Raw genomic sequence first — 17782 nt, forward strand, 5'->3', positions numbered from 1 at the left:
TAAACCTTGTAAGTTATTTGTTAATCTGTGAACTTTTTTTTTCTGATCTAAAAGTGTATAATGGCTTTAATGCAAAGGCTGCAAGTTTAGATCCCGTTCTAGATCCTATTTTTTTTAAATTTTTTTTTACCCCAAAATTGAAAGTAATTATTGGTTAAGATTTATTTTTGTTGTTTACATCCCTTCTCCAATCAGGTTCTGTTGAGCCCGTTGTTCATCGTTCGGAGTCACCTTCCTTGGCCCCTAACCATTAATATTGAAACCAGCAAGCAGAATGACCAGAGGGTTATTGAGGTCAGAGGTCAAGCTTCTGACCAATCACTGTACCAGTTTGCACCAGATACGTGGCATAATGTTACTTTCCAACTCGGGTAAATATCAAACAGTTTTCTGCATATCATTACATGTATTTCATTTTATTTTGATCAGTTTGTAGGTCTCTAAGGTCAAACTTAATGTTTGTGGTTCACTCATTTTCCAACAGATATGGTCCTCATAAAAGTAGATTTCCTTTTACAAATCTCTAACCTCACCTCAGAGTCAGCCCCTCTCTAAAGCCCAGTTCATACTTCCTGTGGTTGTGCCTGTAAAGCAACTCCATTTTCACAAAACCGCAAGTTTTTTGTTGTGAATTTGTGGCGTCAAATTCGCATAGCGTTCACACTCGCAGGAAGTATGGTCTTATTTTGATTGTCACACAACAATGTGTGACAATTCAAGAATATATTGCATGCTTGGTTCTTTGGAAAGCCTATTTTAAGTATCAAAGCATTAATTTTTTTCCTGTCTCACTGGTTGGGACCCCCCCCCCTCCCCGAGTAGGGGCGGTAACACCACTGCGCTGGAGGATTAGTACATTGTAGCTGGCTTTCTGATTGGAACTATTTAGTCAGGATCCTGTACTCTGTCTGTAAAAAAAACCTATCGTCCTGTTAAGAAAAAATCCTTTATTTTCCTCTTTTATAAGAAGTGTTTTTAAATTTATGTTCATTTCTTTTTCTTTCAGCCATGATGCAGAAATTTCCAGTCCCTCCATTGCAATCAACACAGACATGATTGAAGAGCTCATTCATGGATCACTGTCAGATGATGATGTATCTCCTGTTTCCATAGAGACTGTTGCTAAGCGCTGTCAACAACTTGATATGACAGTGGCATGGCCATACAACCATCTTGACTATAGCAGGTTGGATATTTATATAATATTGGATGGCTTTGAGGGGGATACAGGAATATATTCCACGTAAAATTTTGACAAAACACTTGCAAGCGTAAGCTTATCTACTCTTTCAAAATTTGTTGGAAGATTTTTTGCATTTTTTGCAGTCGGGTAAGCTCTCAGAACATGTACTGCTTGTTTTGTAGCCTTCAAGGTCTTTGTTCTTCAAAAGTTCTTCAAAATCCTCACCGGAAACCGAAGCAAATCTCGCACTGCTAGTAGAAGCAGCCATTGTTGTTGATTAACCAGCGAAACTTGTTAAAATGCCTGAACTAGTACTGACACAATATTGCTGTCATCCGGGTACTTTTTACGAAAGCATTCAATACGCTGATATATTTTTGCCTCTGGAAGCCTGATATAAATAATGATCATGTTTAACCTTTAACCCAAATAGTTACCATCCTCCAAAATCCTCTTCCGGAAGTTGTCTGACTTTGTATGATAACGTACTAGAGACCCAAATAACAACTGCTTATCATTGGAACAAGCATACCTTTCTTATTGGAGTCTAAATTTTTTGGGTGTTGAGTTACCATAGAGTGGATGTAACTTGATTTGAGACTGTACTTCTGAACCACCCACTCTAAGCATGTGGCTAGGCATGCCAGTCGGAGTCAAAACAAGTGGGTGATAGCTATTGTGGGATTCTTAGGGAGGGTGAGTCTCTCTAGCCAAAGAAACAATTAATTAGTTTGTCTGTGCAACAACTTTTTATCCAGTTGACATGACATAATGAACAAAGGGGCACTGCGCACATCCTTTAATATACTACTAAATGATAATGTAAACTGCATTCAAATAACTTTACCCAGTAGAAATGTCTGGTTTTGCAAGAACAATTTACATTTTATACTCAACTCTTATCCTCTATCCTTCGCAGTGCAAAATCATTCACCGGTAGTTTACGCAACACCGAACTACCCGCAAGTAAACAGTCTACAGAGGCTTCCCCTCAAGAGCCTCCCATCGGAAGTGTCCACCAGCCTAACACAGATCTTCAAGTATCAATCACACAGCCCTGCCGCTTCCTTGACACCATCATGGTGGACGTGTTGCCATGGTGTTTGATCATCAACGAAACGGATTTAGATATTGACATTTTGGAGCATGGGTGTCAGTCGGTGTGTGTGCAGAAACGACAGGTTACTGCCCCGCAGAGATTCAAGGTAAAATATGGACTTGTAATCCTTTCAGGTTGGGGATGGGGTTGGCTTAGTTGGTTCTTTCGCTGCCTATCACCTCTTTGGACCCTTGTCTGAATCCTTATTCAAATCTAATTTGCAAATTACTTATTTGATAGAATTGCTAAAGCAGCTAAGAGTGGTTCACTATTTTTTGCTAATAATTAGCATGATACCGGGCTCGGGTTTAAATGTGGCATCATATTCTGACAAGTAACCATATTCTGGTAAGCAACATTTTGTTTTGCTAAGCTATTGTTTTTGTAAATAAAAATCTTGCCTTTGTTTGTTTATTATTACAACCAGTAATGTTTACTTTTTCATGGAACTCCACAGAAGGCCTTTCATCTTCAACTCAGCAAAGCTAAGTACACAACCAGCACAAAGTCCAATCCCATACACCTCATGGCAGCCTCTGTTCCATCTATAGGTCACAACCCTTCAACTCTGACCCTAATATCAGAGGGGTTCATCCAGGTCTGCTTGTCTGTGCAGCGAATGGGGCTTTCACAGAATCGGGTAGGTGTTTGCTTGTCTCTGGTTTTGTTATTTTGTATTGTGTTTATCATTTGTAGTATTTTTTATTTTAGAGATGCTCCAAGGTAAAATTCAGTTTTGTTATGGACTAATTTTATAGTAGATAGAGTCCTTATAAAAATGGGGAAAAGTTCTACGTCTCCAATCGCACTTTAAAATGGTGTAAAATGTATTTTTATTTTATACTCCGAAGAGAAAACCTGTTTAGATCTAGGCAGCAGCAGACTTTTACCAGATAAATCCATTGTTCTCGGTTACAATGTGCGCATGCTCAGAACTATGTTAATAATGGACATTTACCTGGTAAGTCTGCTGCCACCTAGCGTTCCAAAGTCTCCCATTGAAAAATTTCAAACAGTAAGTCAAGTCACTGGAAAGCTCCACAATACCTTGATTGAAAACACTGAATGTTGAAGCGCCTTGACGTCAATGAGTGACTGATATGATTACTAAATAAAAAGCAGTAATCAATAGAAATTCATATACTGTGTGATGATTTTCTTTTTAAGGTTATCCGTCTGACTGTGCGATCCACTGTCAAACACAACATCAGGGTCATTACACTACTACCTCAGTTTGTGCTGAGGAATAAGTGTAAGAGGTCAGTGAGGATGAGGACACTGGATGTAGCACCATCAAATAAGGTGAGATCAATGGTCACTTCTTTTTTTTTGTAGAGAAGATTCATTTCTGCTTTCAATCCACACTCCTACGAGAAACCTCCGTTCTGCTAACAAAGACACCCTCGTTATCCCTAAAGTTGCCACCAAAGCATATGGTCAACGTAATTATCAGTTTGCTGCACCTCACTTATGGAACAATCTCCCTCTACACATCAAACAAGCCACCACGATCTCAAGTTTCAAGACTCTTCTCAAAACATATCTTTTCAAATCTTCATATACTTAATTATTCTTTTGTTTCCTCTGAGCGCTTAGAGACTTTCTTTTGGAGGTGTTAGGCGCTATAGAAATGCGGTTGTTATTATTATTTATTATTAAAAAATCTATTACTGCATGCTACTGAAAGTGCTGCAAGTTATCTCTTCGGCAGTACTAAAGCAGCATTTGTGTCATGACCATTTGTGTCATGACCCAAGCTCTGGTGTTGTAAGTAGCAGAGTGTGGGTCCGAATCCCAATCATGACGCTTGTGGCCCTGAGCAATGCAAAACCATAACTGCTTCGCAGAAAAGTTGATCTACCAGCCAGGCTCATGTCTACAGCTTTACGGAATGTGAAAGGGGTAACCCTGTTTCAGCCTCTGAAGTAGTTGACAACGTGCCCCCTGGTGACAGTTGATTTGGTTTGACATCCCAAATAAGTTAAGAGTAACATGCATGTGATATTTTTCACATGAATCATTATAATGATTCAGGGCTCGGGAGAGTACTGAGTATACAGTGCTAACACACATCGGTGTATGGGTAAAAACCAAAATTAATATTCTTTATCCCCAATGCAAATTTAACATCTATTATATCATTGCGGTACCCGTTGCCAAAACATAGGATTCGAACTGCCTCTAGCTACCGGGGCAACCTCGGTAGTCTAGTTGGTAAGACACTGCTCTAGATGTGCAAGGGTCGTGGCTTCGAATCCCACCCGAGTAACATGCCTGTGATATTTTTCACATGACTCGGGGAAAGTACTGAGTATACAGTGCTAACGCACATCGTTGTATGGGTAAAAACCAAAATTAATATTAAGTGTAGTCCTAGCATTGAAGCGCCTGTCCGGCCTTGAGATGTCATTCTCCTGAAGACGATCAGAGCATACTGATGGAAACGTCGAGTTGTCTAACCACTGGTTCTTCTCAGAACCACCACTACTTAAGGAGATTTATGCACATAGTGTCACCGTAAACCTCACTTGAGATTTAAACAAAATATCATGATAAAAATTCTTTCCATCCTCTCTTTTATACTAGCTTTCACTACAGGAGTCATCACTGCATGAGGTGATAGTCCCCTCAGCTACAACTCAAGAAACACACATCCCAATTACACAGTGGAACATCCCACCCACTAGTCAGCCAATCCCTGCTGAGCAGGAGAGTGTGAGCCAGTACTTCTCACTGTCTTCAGAACTGACCAATCAGAATGCTGGTATTAGAGAGGCAGCCAATCGGGAACAGACTCACTGGAGCCGATGGGTTCTGGTGGACTTATCGAGGCCCAGACTACCAGTTGCAGTACCGGTGAGTTTCATGGAGCCATACACTGTAGGTCCAGTGTGTTGTGTAAAGCCATAAAAGAGCAGCAGCTCTATGTTGGAGCAGCTGATTTTCTGCTTACTGTGCAATAACACTCTGCAAAAATGCTAAAAATAGTACCCGGATCTCAGACAAATGTACATAATTTCACTAACATACTCGTTTGTACATGTACGTGTCCAGGTTTACTCTATTGCTACCTTATACTTTAGTGCAGTTTGGCGCAAAAATGACGCGATGATCCGCATATTAAGTGATGGAATGTTTTTCTGACAGCCGGGCATTTTGAGCAAAGGTGACATCATAAGTGCGGAGTGCTATTTCCATTTCATAGTGCTGCTAATCATAAGCACTCAAAAAGGCATACTAACCATCCGGTGCTTACTGTACGAAAATGAATGATGTTACAATGCAAATCTATTGCGGCCGTGCAAGCTGGCCATCTAATTTTCTTGCTAACCTGTGAAACACACTTACACTTTAAACTTTCTGATTGACCAGATTCACCAAGTGTACAGCCAGGCCTCACCCAAAGCAACCAGCGCCATGGTAACCATGTCAACACAGCCGCTCGTTGTCATCTTAGCAGAGCAAGAAGGAGTGACATACCTCACCCTGGATGATGACTCAATGACCAGGGTGACCGTCTCTAATGCCTGCCCCTACCCACTTCACTTCGGACAGACCCCGTTTGATGCCACAGAGAAACGTAAGTATACATGTCTTTTTTTTGGTATTTTATTGTATCATTGCTTAGTGTGCTGGTTGACTAGTACAGGGCCTGGAAGCCGTTCGTCAAAAAGTGTTTAACTTCAGGTAGGAGTGGCTGTAAGGCGAAGTCTAAGAAATTTGTATTTGAATTTCCTTTTGGAGTCCTTAAAGGGGGATCATTGATGATTTGTTTTCAATTAACAAGTCAAACCAGGTTCATTTGACATTTGACATGCTCTTTGGCTAGGTCTTGAAAGGGAAATTGGCATTTTTGAGATTTGTCATAAATTTTTGGTGGCGGTTGTTCAAACAGACTGTTTAAAACAGTGCAATGACATCATCGGGTGTTTAAATGTCTATGATTTATAATTGCCATTCACAGTGGAAGTTTTAGAGCAGACCAGCCCTGTGCCGTCCATCCCTCTAGTCCTTCCTCACTGTCTAGTCCACTATGACCTCCAGCGTCCATCCACCAGCTCATCACCGGACTCTGAGCCTCGACCGTTTCTACCAAGCATTCACTTGTGTCTTGGGAGCTTTCTGGGCGTGGCTTTATGTCTTGAAGACTCTAGAGGAGAACAGAAGCTGCCCAAGGAAGAAAGAAGGGTAAGGAATGTTCTGGTGTCTAATCATAAAAGGACATTGAAATGGGATCATAAACAAATGTTATGAAATGCTCATAGTCAGGTAATACATGTAAGTGATAAGCCAAACTGACTTGGAAAAGAAAATTTACTAAAGCAAGATTTTAAAAACGAGACCTCCGGATTAACTTGACAGTGCTCTACCAATGATTAAGCAACACTGGATGCGACACACCGTTATATCACCATGCCCTGTGATGTGATTTGTATCGTACCTTTGAAAGTCAGATAAGTCGTATCTCATACTCGGGGGAAATAACATTAAGTGCTGAATGCATCTGCATAATACACAGTCAACCCTCCCACTGTACAACCATTCAATATGCATAGTTCCATCTGTTACATGTACATAAACCATGTAGATTTTATTGAATGAACAGACAGTAGAAGTGTGATAAAATGTAAAGTTGGTTATCTGGAGTAGCATCTTTTTATACTGTTTGATTGTTTTTTCTTGAACAGGGTAAATATTCATGGAGCGAGGCTATACAGTTGGCCACAGACCACCAGGAAAGATCAGAGATAGTTTCTGTTGCTGGGGTAGGCTATGTCCTGCTATCCAGTCACTGTGTTGGAACCCAGTTACAAGTACGCATTGATCCACTCAGTATGGATGTCTCTAAAACTAGTGGCAGAAGCGGGATACAACCGCCAACGGAGCCTTCTAGGAATGCTGTACCAAACTCGTTATTAGCAGTTGAGATGGGGGATACTGATCAAGAAATATCTGCTTCATCATTGGAGAAAACAACAGCCTCTCTAAACCCGTTGCAATATAGGTTCCGATTATCTGCTGGGAGTGTCGTCGTCATGGTGATGGATGAGGTCACAGATCTCGTTCAGACCTCGGAGATGCTTCGCGTCACCATCGATGACGTACAACTGTTAAGCTTCCCATGTGCCGAGGAAGGCACCAAAGGTCCTGTTCAACAGCAAAAGCTGCAGGTCTCGGCGCAGGGTTGTCAGGTCGACAACCAGTTGTTTAAAGTAGCTGGAAGCCATGACTTTGCTGTCATTCTCTGCAGCCAACCAGACACCTTGAAAAGTGGGGAGGACGAATTACCTCATGAAGCACCAATTGAGAACCGGGCAACGTTTTACAGTAAACACCACGCTTTTGTAGCACTGACTTTGTTGGAGAGCTGTACCACAGGATCTCTCAACCTAGCCTCAGTTGAAGTTGAAGCCAAGCCGCTTGAGTTGTATATCGAAGATATACTCATGTATGATCTCCTCGTCAAATTTCAAACCTTCCTCCCTGCAAAGTCGCGCGACGAGCGCCAACCAGTCACGCGACAGAGCTTCCCCACCAAAGTTCGAGTGGCCAGCAGTGCGCTGAAGGATCCAATCAGCATGCGGCGATTCCTCATCCAGCCAGTCAGATTGCTCGCAAGCATCCACGCATCCTTGAAACTATTCATTGCCGTGGACAGCACACCACTGTCATTCAACCAGTTTGATAGCGGTCCGGTGTTTGCGACAACACGGCAGCTGGTGCAGGCTCTGACTGTACACTATACCTCCGGAGCACTCTTCAAAGCAGGTATGTACATGTTTGTACACTCTGAGTCCAATGTCATAGAGCTGCTCCTTAAGAAAAAAAGGGTAGCTAACCACAAACAGAAAATGTGTTGAGCAATAGAGGTTAGTAATTTGTGCCTGGTATGTATTCTGCTCATTTCTGCTAAGCAGAACATTTTCAAGCAAGATTTTGTTTCTAAGCAGCTCTATGAAGTTGGGCCCTGATTTTCATTTTCATTAAATTTTATTGGTAGAAAATGGTGCTAAGCTATTTCTTTTGCTAGGAAAAACGATAAAGTTGCACCATTCATAACATGCCTTTTAGGCTGGTAACCCGTTTCTGCTTATCAATATTTGTCTTTGCTTTACATTTTTGTTTGTATTGATAAGGCTCGAAAACTCGCCCACTGTCCCAATTTTGTGGTCTGCTTACCCCCCAAAAACTTACGGGAAAAAAAAATTCCAAACATGTGCTTGTGCTCATGTGTATTTCACAGTTGTGTACTTTGTCAATTGACCCCCATTGACAAGGCACAGGCACATACATGTACACGCTGCTCCTGTCTGCCATTTTGTGTGTCAAAATGTGCACAAAAGGAATGGACTCCACCCAAACAGACAGAAATGGTAGGGGCGCAATTTTCTGAGGTGCGTAAACATGTGTACCATCCTTTTGTGCGTGTTTTGACACTCAAAATGTCAGACAGGAGCCGCGTCTGTATGTGCGATGCACATTGTGAATAGGGTCTATTGGATTGGCTAACTTAAACGAAGGTTTTGAATTTTTTTTTTTTTTTTAATCTTTAACAGGCTGGGTCCTTGGCTCCCTTGAGATTCTAGGCAACCCAGCTGGGTTACTACGGAACGTCCGTAGCGGTCTGACAGACTCCTTCATGTTGCCGTATGAGGGACTGACTCGAGGGCCTGCAGCGTTTGTAGCCGGTGTGACCAGTGGAACCTCATCTCTACTCAAACATCTCTCTGCAGGTTGGTTCACAGTTTCAGGTGTTCGGGCACACTTCTTGTTTTTTTGGTTTCTTATCAGGTGTTGGAGTATTAAGCCCGGGACACCTTTTATTTTGTTCGTTTTGTTTTCTTCTTAATATTTCTACCTCTTCGGTCAAAACAGGAATTTAAAACTTGCAATTCTGTGAAGTTGTTTTCAACGTTGTAGGCTGACAAGGGCCTTGTATAAAAATAGGACCGTTGGTATCACCCAATCAAGATTCAAAACAGTTCAAAATTTACTTTAACTAGATGTCTGTGGCAGAGTTTATGATAATTGTTTCACTATTGGTATACATAAGCCCCTTCATGCGAACAAGGTTGTAGGTTGATGACTTCGACATGTGTCACATGGTATTGCCTTAAAGGTACATTTTTTTAAGGTGTGTTTCTGCCGAACCAAAAAATAAAGTTTTGTATTTAAAAAAAATCTAATCTCTGAACCAGGTAAAACTTCAACAATTTATTCAATCACAATTGACACCACTCACAAATACATGTTTTTTGTAGTTGACAAAAACTGAATATCTAGTTTTATTGTATTACTTCTTCTCCCCAACAATGCACTTCCCAAGCTCACATGAACTTAAAACTTCACACATAAGTAGAGATTATACTAGACTTAAGTAAAGACAATTCATAAGCAAGAACTACTGTCCAACGTTAAATTCCAATATCTTAAAGAGTCAATGCTCTATTTCTTTATTTATTCCAATAAAATACCTCTATTTTTTTTTATTACTATACAATAACATGTGGTGAATCCCTTTTATAGAAATTAGGTTCCATTGCCCATGTACAAATTTATGTCAAATGAGTGGTGTTATAATACAGCAACTTCCCATTACGTCAATGCCCGAAATAACCATGACATTACCAATAAATATGCCTGTGATTTTTTCACAGAGCTCGGGAAAGTACTGAGTATGCAGTGGTTAGACACTGCTCTAGAATTGCAAAGGTTGTGGGTTCGAATTCCCATTCGATTCATATACCTGTAATGTTTTCACAGAGCTTTAGAAAAGTACTGAGTATACAGTGCTAACACACATCGGTGTACATGTATATGGGTAAAACCAAATATAATATTCTTTATCCCAGATGCAAACTTTAACCTATTAAAAGGTTCAAAATTGGTTTATTTTATAAAAATACCTCACCAAATAAAAAGTCACAGACTAATGAAATTTTGTTTACCATAAAATTACATCAACAAATATTATGTACGTATTATGTCAAGTTATGTTAGTCACCTTAATAGCATATACTTGGGGATTTAGTTAACAACCTCAGTGAATCTAACACAAATAATAGCTGAGGGAAACAAGTGATTAAAATTACATTCATAAATACCCCAGACAGTTTCTTTACTCCTATTGGTGGAGAGCGCGTCACGTGGGTGTGCATAAACCTTTTGTTAATGACCAGTAAAAAGTATTAATTCATGAGCGTGACACACGACCTTGCACCTGTTCTTATAAGACAGTTTCTTCATTCTTATTGGTCGAGAGCAACAGCTGAAACATGCCACATCACGCGATACGCGCGACGCCCACAGCATTCCCTTATAAGGAGTTGTTTACGCGAGGGCAGTGGAGGGCTCTACCATTTCATAGCTGGAGGGGTGTTGTGTTGAAAGAAATCATTTAACAATTATTATTTTTGCATTTATTTTACTTTTTGACCAAAAAGTGATGATGTTTTTGACCGAAAAGGTATTTATTTATAGGAATCAAAGTGTGGTGAATCGGTTTTCAACTAGTGGTTTAAACCCGCCGAGGCCTGGTTCTTTATAATTTACCGAGACGAAGAACCAGGCCTCGTTTGGATTAAACCACTAGTTGAAAACCTCTTCACCAAACATTGATTCCCTTAGTGAAGTACATGTAGGCAGCAAAGTAAGTGGTGTCATCTTAAGAAAAATTTCCACGATCGGCTGTTCCTTACATTTGAGCGTAATTTCTTTGCTTTTACTCTTGGTGATTTAACAGGGTGTTTATTTAAATTATCTTTCACCGTAAATACACTTGAAAGGATTCTTAGACTCCATAAACTGGGTGTGGTCGGCCTCAAAGCGGGTGCTATTGTTGAGTTGGCAAATTCGCTTCCCATTCCCAAAATGCTGCACGTTAAAGGAGCGACATCTTGGGTCGTAGTCGCACACCGTGGCGCAGTCATGGACACTGCTGGTCGGTATCTCACGTAAGGCGTGGCCTGTCAGACAAGACGCAAGCAGACGCCATTGCTTCAACTTGACTTCATTGCCTTTGCAGATAATGTGAAATGCTTTTGGGCATTCATTATCATTCCAGCCTCCGCCCCATTTCAAATCTAAGAATACAAGCTCAGCACAGTTTTCTCCAGTTCCGCCGTTTGGCTCACCCTCCACTGTGTACCAGTTCATATACCCTCCGTTGCTTGAAGTGCAGTCCCACTGCCCTTCAATCTCTTCATCATTGCAGTTTATCCACACAGAATTACCTTTGGCTTTTCTCTGTATATAGTTATTTTCTACCGATGATGAAGGCGCAACCATCTCCCCTCCCAACTCCTGACATTTCAATCTCCCTTCATGCCAAGTCATTGTTCCTTCAAGAAGCTTATAACATGAGCCTCCCCATGACTCCCAACCGGATGGACACAACATCTGAGGCTTACACGAATTGGCAGAACTCATACCAATGGTGAAGAGAATCAACAAAACAGAAGGCAAACAAAACCCTCCCATTGTTTCAAGAGAGCCAACAGTCTTTAAGAATCTCACCTGGGTTGTGGAATAAATACAAATTGTTATAACTCAAATTAACAGCAACTTTTGGCTCTCGATAAGTGGCTTTAAATCACAGCTCACAACCACTTCAATACTGTCTCTAAATCTTGTAAAGTTTAAATGCTATCTCTTGGTCTGTTTTTTCTCAGTGGTTGTTGTTTTTAACAAAGCATTGTGTGACAACATCACAGAGTAGAACTCAGGTTGGCTCTGTGCAGTCAAGGTTGTTTTGAAAACTCAGTGAGGAATATCGAGTGTGCCGTCGTTTTATTTCTCCAACTTCGCTGAAAGAGGATGGAACTCAGGTTGAACTCAGGTTGGCTCAGTTTTGGTCAGATTACTCAGTGAGGAATATTGTGTGTGTCTTGTACCACCGTTTCTTTGCATTGGCTGACACTGTTCATAATGTGACAGTATGTATCAACGTGTTTATTAAGAACCAACGGAGAGAGTTGAATTGGTCTAGCGATTGGTTAGGGGTACAGTCAGAGGTAGAAACAGAACAGCAGAGTTGGTAGATACAGAGCAGCGTCTGAGTCCATCACAATGTTTGCTGTATCTGGGAATAACCTTTACACCATCACGCCTCCACCAAAAGTCAACACTACCAACAAAAATCAATACGCATGGATGCTTGTTTTTCTCACCTAATCGTCACTGAATAAAATCTGGCGAATCAACTCTGACCAATCAGCAACTGACACTGGTTTTTGCTGTATTCGGGAACAACAACTTCATGTGTTTATGATTATAAGGCTTCAACCACAAGTCAGCACTAGGAACAAACCTCTGTACACAATGTTGCTTGTTTTTCTCACCGATTCCACTGAACAAAACCTTGTGAATCAATTCTGACCAATCAGCAACTGACACTGGTTTTTGTTGTATCCAAAAACAACCACTATAGGTATATCATCATGCCTTAACCACAAGTCAACACTAGGAACAAACCTCTGTACATGGGTTGCTTGTTTGTCTCGTTTAATCCACTGAACAAAATCTTGCGAATCAATCGACCAATCAGCAACTGACACTGGTTTTAACCAAGGGCAAAAAAATACAGCCATCGAAAGCATAAAAGGAACAGGCTGAACTAGATTAATCAGAAAAACGTTTTTTGCCGCAAGGGATCAATGAAAGAGGGAGTGACAATAGACTCTAGTGTGATGCATGCTTTTGACAACCTTGGCTGAGCAATATCGATTAATTTCCAACCAGTGAATATCTCATCAATGGAAAATATTTGATAAATAGTCACCAAGTCTTAAATTCATTACATCGGCCTACTTTTCCCCTTGCCTATGGTATCTGTACTTAATTGTTTACGCCAAACAGTTTCAACAGCGCTACCATAATTTGAAAAACCTTGGTTGGTGAGTATTTTGGATTAATATCCAACCAGTAAATATCTCTAGTGATAAAATAAAATGGATAATCACTGAAGTCTTAAATTCAATTCATTTGCCTACTTTTTTCCTTGCACATGGTATCCACATTTAATTGTTTACCTTTCCACGATGCTACCATATAAGTGTAGCAAACAGTAATCATTAAATGGCTTTTGATAATAGCCTCTGAGGGTCAACAAATTATATACAAAACAACCTTGTTCTGGGGTGGTTTGTTTGGGGGGTGTTTTTTTTTTTTGGGGGGGGGGGTGTTCGGGCTTAATTTGGTTTAACAAAGTTCTGTTCAATTCATTGGCCCTCCTTTTCCCCTCGTGTATGGTATCTGCAGTTAATTTCAAACCGTTTCCAAAGCGCTACCATGGTTTGCCCAACCTTGGTCGCTGAATGATTTGGATTAATCTACAACCAGTAAATATCTCTATTGAAAAAATAAGATAAATAATCACCAAGTCTTTAAACTCGATTCATTGGCCGACTTTTTCCTTTTCCTTTTGTGTTGGCATTTAATTGTTTACATCAAACCGTTTCCACAACGCTACCATGGAGGTGCAGCAAACAGTAACCCTTTCTGGGGGGGGGGGTCTTTGGGCTTAATTTAATTTGAATTAAGTTCTGTAAAGATCCAGTTTCAATTTTATTTTATAATTTAGGATCAGTTCTGGTTGTTGTTTTATCAAAACCCTGTGCCCCATATCCAGAATATCTTAAAGGATTCGGATACTTTTTCAAAATGTCCACAGACTTACATTAAACTTACAGGGTTTGAAGATAATGATAGTGGAAAGCTTCCCTTCAAATATTACTAACTAAGGTTGTGTAGTTTTTGAGAAATGAGTAAAACAAGTCACAAAATAGTTTGGGTCTTATGAGACTAAAACTATTTTAGCATGTAAAGTCCCCTTAACCAGTTATGATATTATATCAAAACCATAGCATAACTGGTTAATACGTTTTTACATGCTAAAACTGAGACGAAAATTATTACTTTTACTCATTTCTCAAAAACTACAGCACCTAAGAAAGTAAAATTTCAAGGGAAGCTTTCTACTATCATAATCTTCAAACTGTGTAAGTTTAATGTAAATCTGTTGACAGTGTGTTTTTTGTTAGGAAAAAGTACATATACCCTTTAAAGATGGAAAATAACCAACTAAATTTGGGTCTCTACATTTTTTTAACAGGTAATAGCATTCAATCAACACAGTCATAATGACTGCAAAACAAGTTTTCACCCAATAACGCCATTTTGCAAATTTCGCACTGAAATTATGAAAAGTCAGTTATGAATGAAAACATCCCTGTAAAATAATGTTCTATTACGACCTTGATGAAATAGCGCCTTATCAATTTGAATTGTTATGTTATATTGTGTTACAAGGCTGACTGGTTGTGGTACATTGACACGCAAATGACATTGAGAGATGGTGCATTCTGTGTTTTGCAAGGGGTCATTATGTTTTTGTTCCTGTTGTTGATAACTTGTTTAATTACTTCTCACAGGAACACTGACGTCAATCACAATGTTTGCATCCAGTGTCTCACGTAATCTAGACCGGCTCACCCTGGATGAGGATCATATTGCACGACGAGAGAAGCAGAGACGTAGGGTACCAGACCGGATGACGGACGGGCTTCTTCAAGGCCTTAGCGGGTTTGGGATCAGCTTGCTAGGTAAGAACAATTTATTTACGAACGATTGGCATTCTATTCACAAGTGGAACAGTGCTGTTCTTGGAAAGCTAACAAATTTTTTGTTTTGCTCAGCTAATTTTTGTACTGAATCAATACTTTGAAGTTGGACACTGGATAATGTTTTACATAAATGGGTGTACATGTAGTTCACATTTCTTTGGGAAACATGCACAGTTTTTCATGAGTTTTATGAGCTTGATATTTATTAGAACTTTTTTGGAATGACAGCTGTTTGTCCTGGACTGTGTGAGCATTTTGACACGTTGAAATGTTGTAAATCACCCATAAATGCTACATGCAAAAGCTTTGTATCTATCATAATGAATGACAGGTGAGGCATGTTCCACCAATTAAATGGCATAGATATGTGTGTTTGGATTTATTTTTTGATTATAAGTTCTTAAAAATTTCAGATATTTTGATGAACATGTTTTTTATGATGTCCTTAAAGTCAAACAAGTTACCCTTTTACATTAGCTCTGAATCTTCAAGAATCCTATGTAGGAAATTGTCCAACCTTTTGGTGGTATGGTACAGTAGGCCCAAATAACAAATGCTTATCACTGGACCAGGCATACCAATCTTAACATTTGGGTGTTGAGTTACCTATTGTAATGTGAAGGTCTTTAAAGGCAGTGGACACTATTGGTAATTACTCAAAATAATTATTGGCATAAAACCTTTCTTGGTGACGAGTAATGGGGAGAGGTTGGTGGTATAAAACATTGTGAGAAACAGCTCCCTCTGAAGTGCCATAGTTTTCGAGAAAGAAGTAATTTTCCACGAATTTGATTTCGAGACCTCAAGTTTAGAACTTGAGGTCTCGAAATCAACCATCTTAGCACACACAACTTCGTGTTGCAAGGGTTGTTTTTCTTTCATTATTATCTCTCAACTTCGATGACCGATTGAGTTCAAATTTTCACAGGTTTGTTATTTTATGCATTTGTTGAGATACAACAACTGTGAAGGCTAGTCTTTGACAATTACCAATAGTGTCCACTGCCTTTAAGGGGCTATGGTTAAGTTTGATTTCAGTACATAATTTTCAATTTTACCTCTTATTTTGTCATTTCTGAAACATAATTCCATCAATAGGAGCCATCGGAGGCATTGCTGACCAACCAATCAAAAGCTTCCATCAAGCTCCGGCTGTCAGCTCACCCACTCAGAAGGCGACAGGTATCATTCGAGGTGTCGGCAAGGGTCTGATGGGCGTGGTCATTAAGCCACTGGGCGGGGCTGCAGAGTTTGTCTCACAGACAGGACAAGGTAACTGGGGAAGATCCTTTACTTCCGGTCTAGACCTGAAGTCTTTTATTGTTTGAGTGAGAAATTACCTCTTTCTCAAAAACTACTTTACTTCAGAGGGAGTCGTTTCTTACAATGTTTTATACTATCAACAGCTCTCCGTTGCTTGTTACCATGTAATTTGTTATGCTAATATATAAAACAGCAAAAGACTGAATAAATAAATTGTTATCTTTCAGGTATATTACACAGCGCTGGATTGGTTGAAACACGTACCCCAAGGGGAGAGTGCGTAACGCTACTGAGTGCAATGGCAGAAAACAGCAGACTCAAGTATACATGGTCAGTACTTTAATTTGTGATTCACGACAAAGACAATCTTTTTACTAGGGTGATGTTCAATCTTGACGCTAATGTCCCTAAGCAAGACACTTGACCATTACTGCCTTGTCCTTCAGATGGAACATAAAGCCGTTGGTCCTGTGTGTTGTGTAGTTGCTTGTAAAAGAACCCAGTGCACTTACATGTACATGTATCATTCAGTTATATATTATGGGGGTCATTCGTTCAAGTCCCGCATCAGTAAATTTTTCTTAATTTCAAACCCAAACTTTTAAAAATTCTACCCAGTCAGTTTCCCTTGTGGTTTATTACTTGATTTCAATTTTTCTTGAAGGAAAATGTTGCAGCCTCTTCCGAACTCCGACATCCTGATCCACTGCAACATCACAACCATCACCTTCCACGGCTTGCAGCGCGGGGGGTGCCTACTCCTAACGCCGGAAGTCCTCTTTGTGGTCAGCTCCAGTGAGGATACCCAACAGCAAGTTTTCCCGATATTTGAACTGGAGTGCACCCCCGTGGCGGGGAGCATAGAGGGAGTTTGTGTTACGGTGAAGAGCCCGATGTCACCATCAGTCCTGAAGGTATGTTTGCTATGCAGGATGGATTGATGTTGGTTTCTGAAAACAGTTTTTTATATTACTGAAACAGAAATATTTGTTGCAGCAGAAAAAGGAAAAGTGGAAAAAGTTTGGCACATAAAAGAAGAGTGATAAGATATCAAGATTGGTAAAAATTGTCTTTTCTGCTCCTCAAATCCTCAAACCAATGAATCTCTTTATACCATGCCCGAGATGTGGCAGTGGGTATCACCCCCCCCACCCCCCCCCCCAATGTATAGAATTTTGAAGTTGGCTGACGTTAGTCGTGTGCTAGTTGTGTCAGAAAGGCACTCCTGTTTGGAGCTGGAGAGAATGTCTACTAGTCTGAGGTTCAAGGGAAGAGCATTTCAGAGAGATGGTCCAGCATGTAAAACAGAATGGTGAAAAAGAACTCAAGTCTTTCCATTTTTGACTCCCATAAATGGCCGACTGTGTTGGTCAACGAGGTAAAAGGAAAACCACAAAATTTCGAGGCATATTTGTAACCATCTTTTAAACTATCTTTCCAACCATATGCATTTTATAGCAAACGGTTACAATTCGCTTTTCAAAGACCAACTCGACCGATCCAAGGCAATGTGTTCCTTTTAATACATGTAGCTCTATGAAGTTGAACCCGCACCAGTTTCAATATAGTTTTGCTTGAGGATATAACAAATGATTGTACTTTTTTCTGATCATT

At 40.1% G+C, this 17782-nt stretch overlaps 2 protein-coding genes across 3 annotated transcripts in view; one reads left to right on the plus strand and one right to left on the minus strand.

Annotated features, from left to right (window-relative positions):
• The window catches only part of LOC139949661 (intermembrane lipid transfer protein VPS13B-like), a 56538-nt gene that overhangs the window by 36264 nt on the left and 2492 nt on the right, over positions 1-17782 (plus strand). For both annotated transcript variants that reach the window (XM_071948118.1, XM_071948117.1), the window contains 14 exons: positions 196-371; positions 1007-1186; positions 2103-2388; positions 2740-2922; positions 3450-3584; positions 4869-5138; positions 5655-5862; positions 6247-6470; positions 6971-8051; positions 8840-9016; positions 14714-14884; positions 16004-16177; positions 16396-16498; positions 16833-17082. In XM_071948118.1, coding sequence (XP_071804219.1) covers positions 196-371; positions 1007-1186; positions 2103-2388; positions 2740-2922; positions 3450-3584; positions 4869-5138; positions 5655-5862; positions 6247-6470; positions 6971-8051; positions 8840-9016; positions 14714-14884; positions 16004-16177; positions 16396-16498; positions 16833-17082 — 3618 coding nt within the window. The remainder of the gene's footprint in view (positions 1-195; positions 372-1006; positions 1187-2102; positions 2389-2739; positions 2923-3449; positions 3585-4868; positions 5139-5654; positions 5863-6246; positions 6471-6970; positions 8052-8839; positions 9017-14713; positions 14885-16003; positions 16178-16395; positions 16499-16832; positions 17083-17782) is intronic.
• On the minus strand, positions 11040-11762 carry LOC139949673 (perlucin-like protein). Its single transcript, XM_071948142.1, has one exon. It carries the CDS (start codon positions 11760-11762, stop codon positions 11040-11042), a length of 723 nt encoding a protein of 240 aa, XP_071804243.1.

This window comes from Asterias amurensis, chromosome 17 (assembly GCF_032118995.1).
Source record: "Asterias amurensis chromosome 17, ASM3211899v1".
In the NCBI taxonomy this organism is placed as follows: domain Eukaryota; kingdom Metazoa; phylum Echinodermata; class Asteroidea; order Forcipulatida; family Asteriidae; genus Asterias; species Asterias amurensis.

Bases quoted from the DNA above. Each gene is read 5' to 3' on its own strand.
- LOC139949673 (XM_071948142.1), bottom strand. From the start codon at position 11,762: ATGGGAGGGTTTTGTTTGCCTTCTGTTTTGTTGATTCTCTTCACCATT.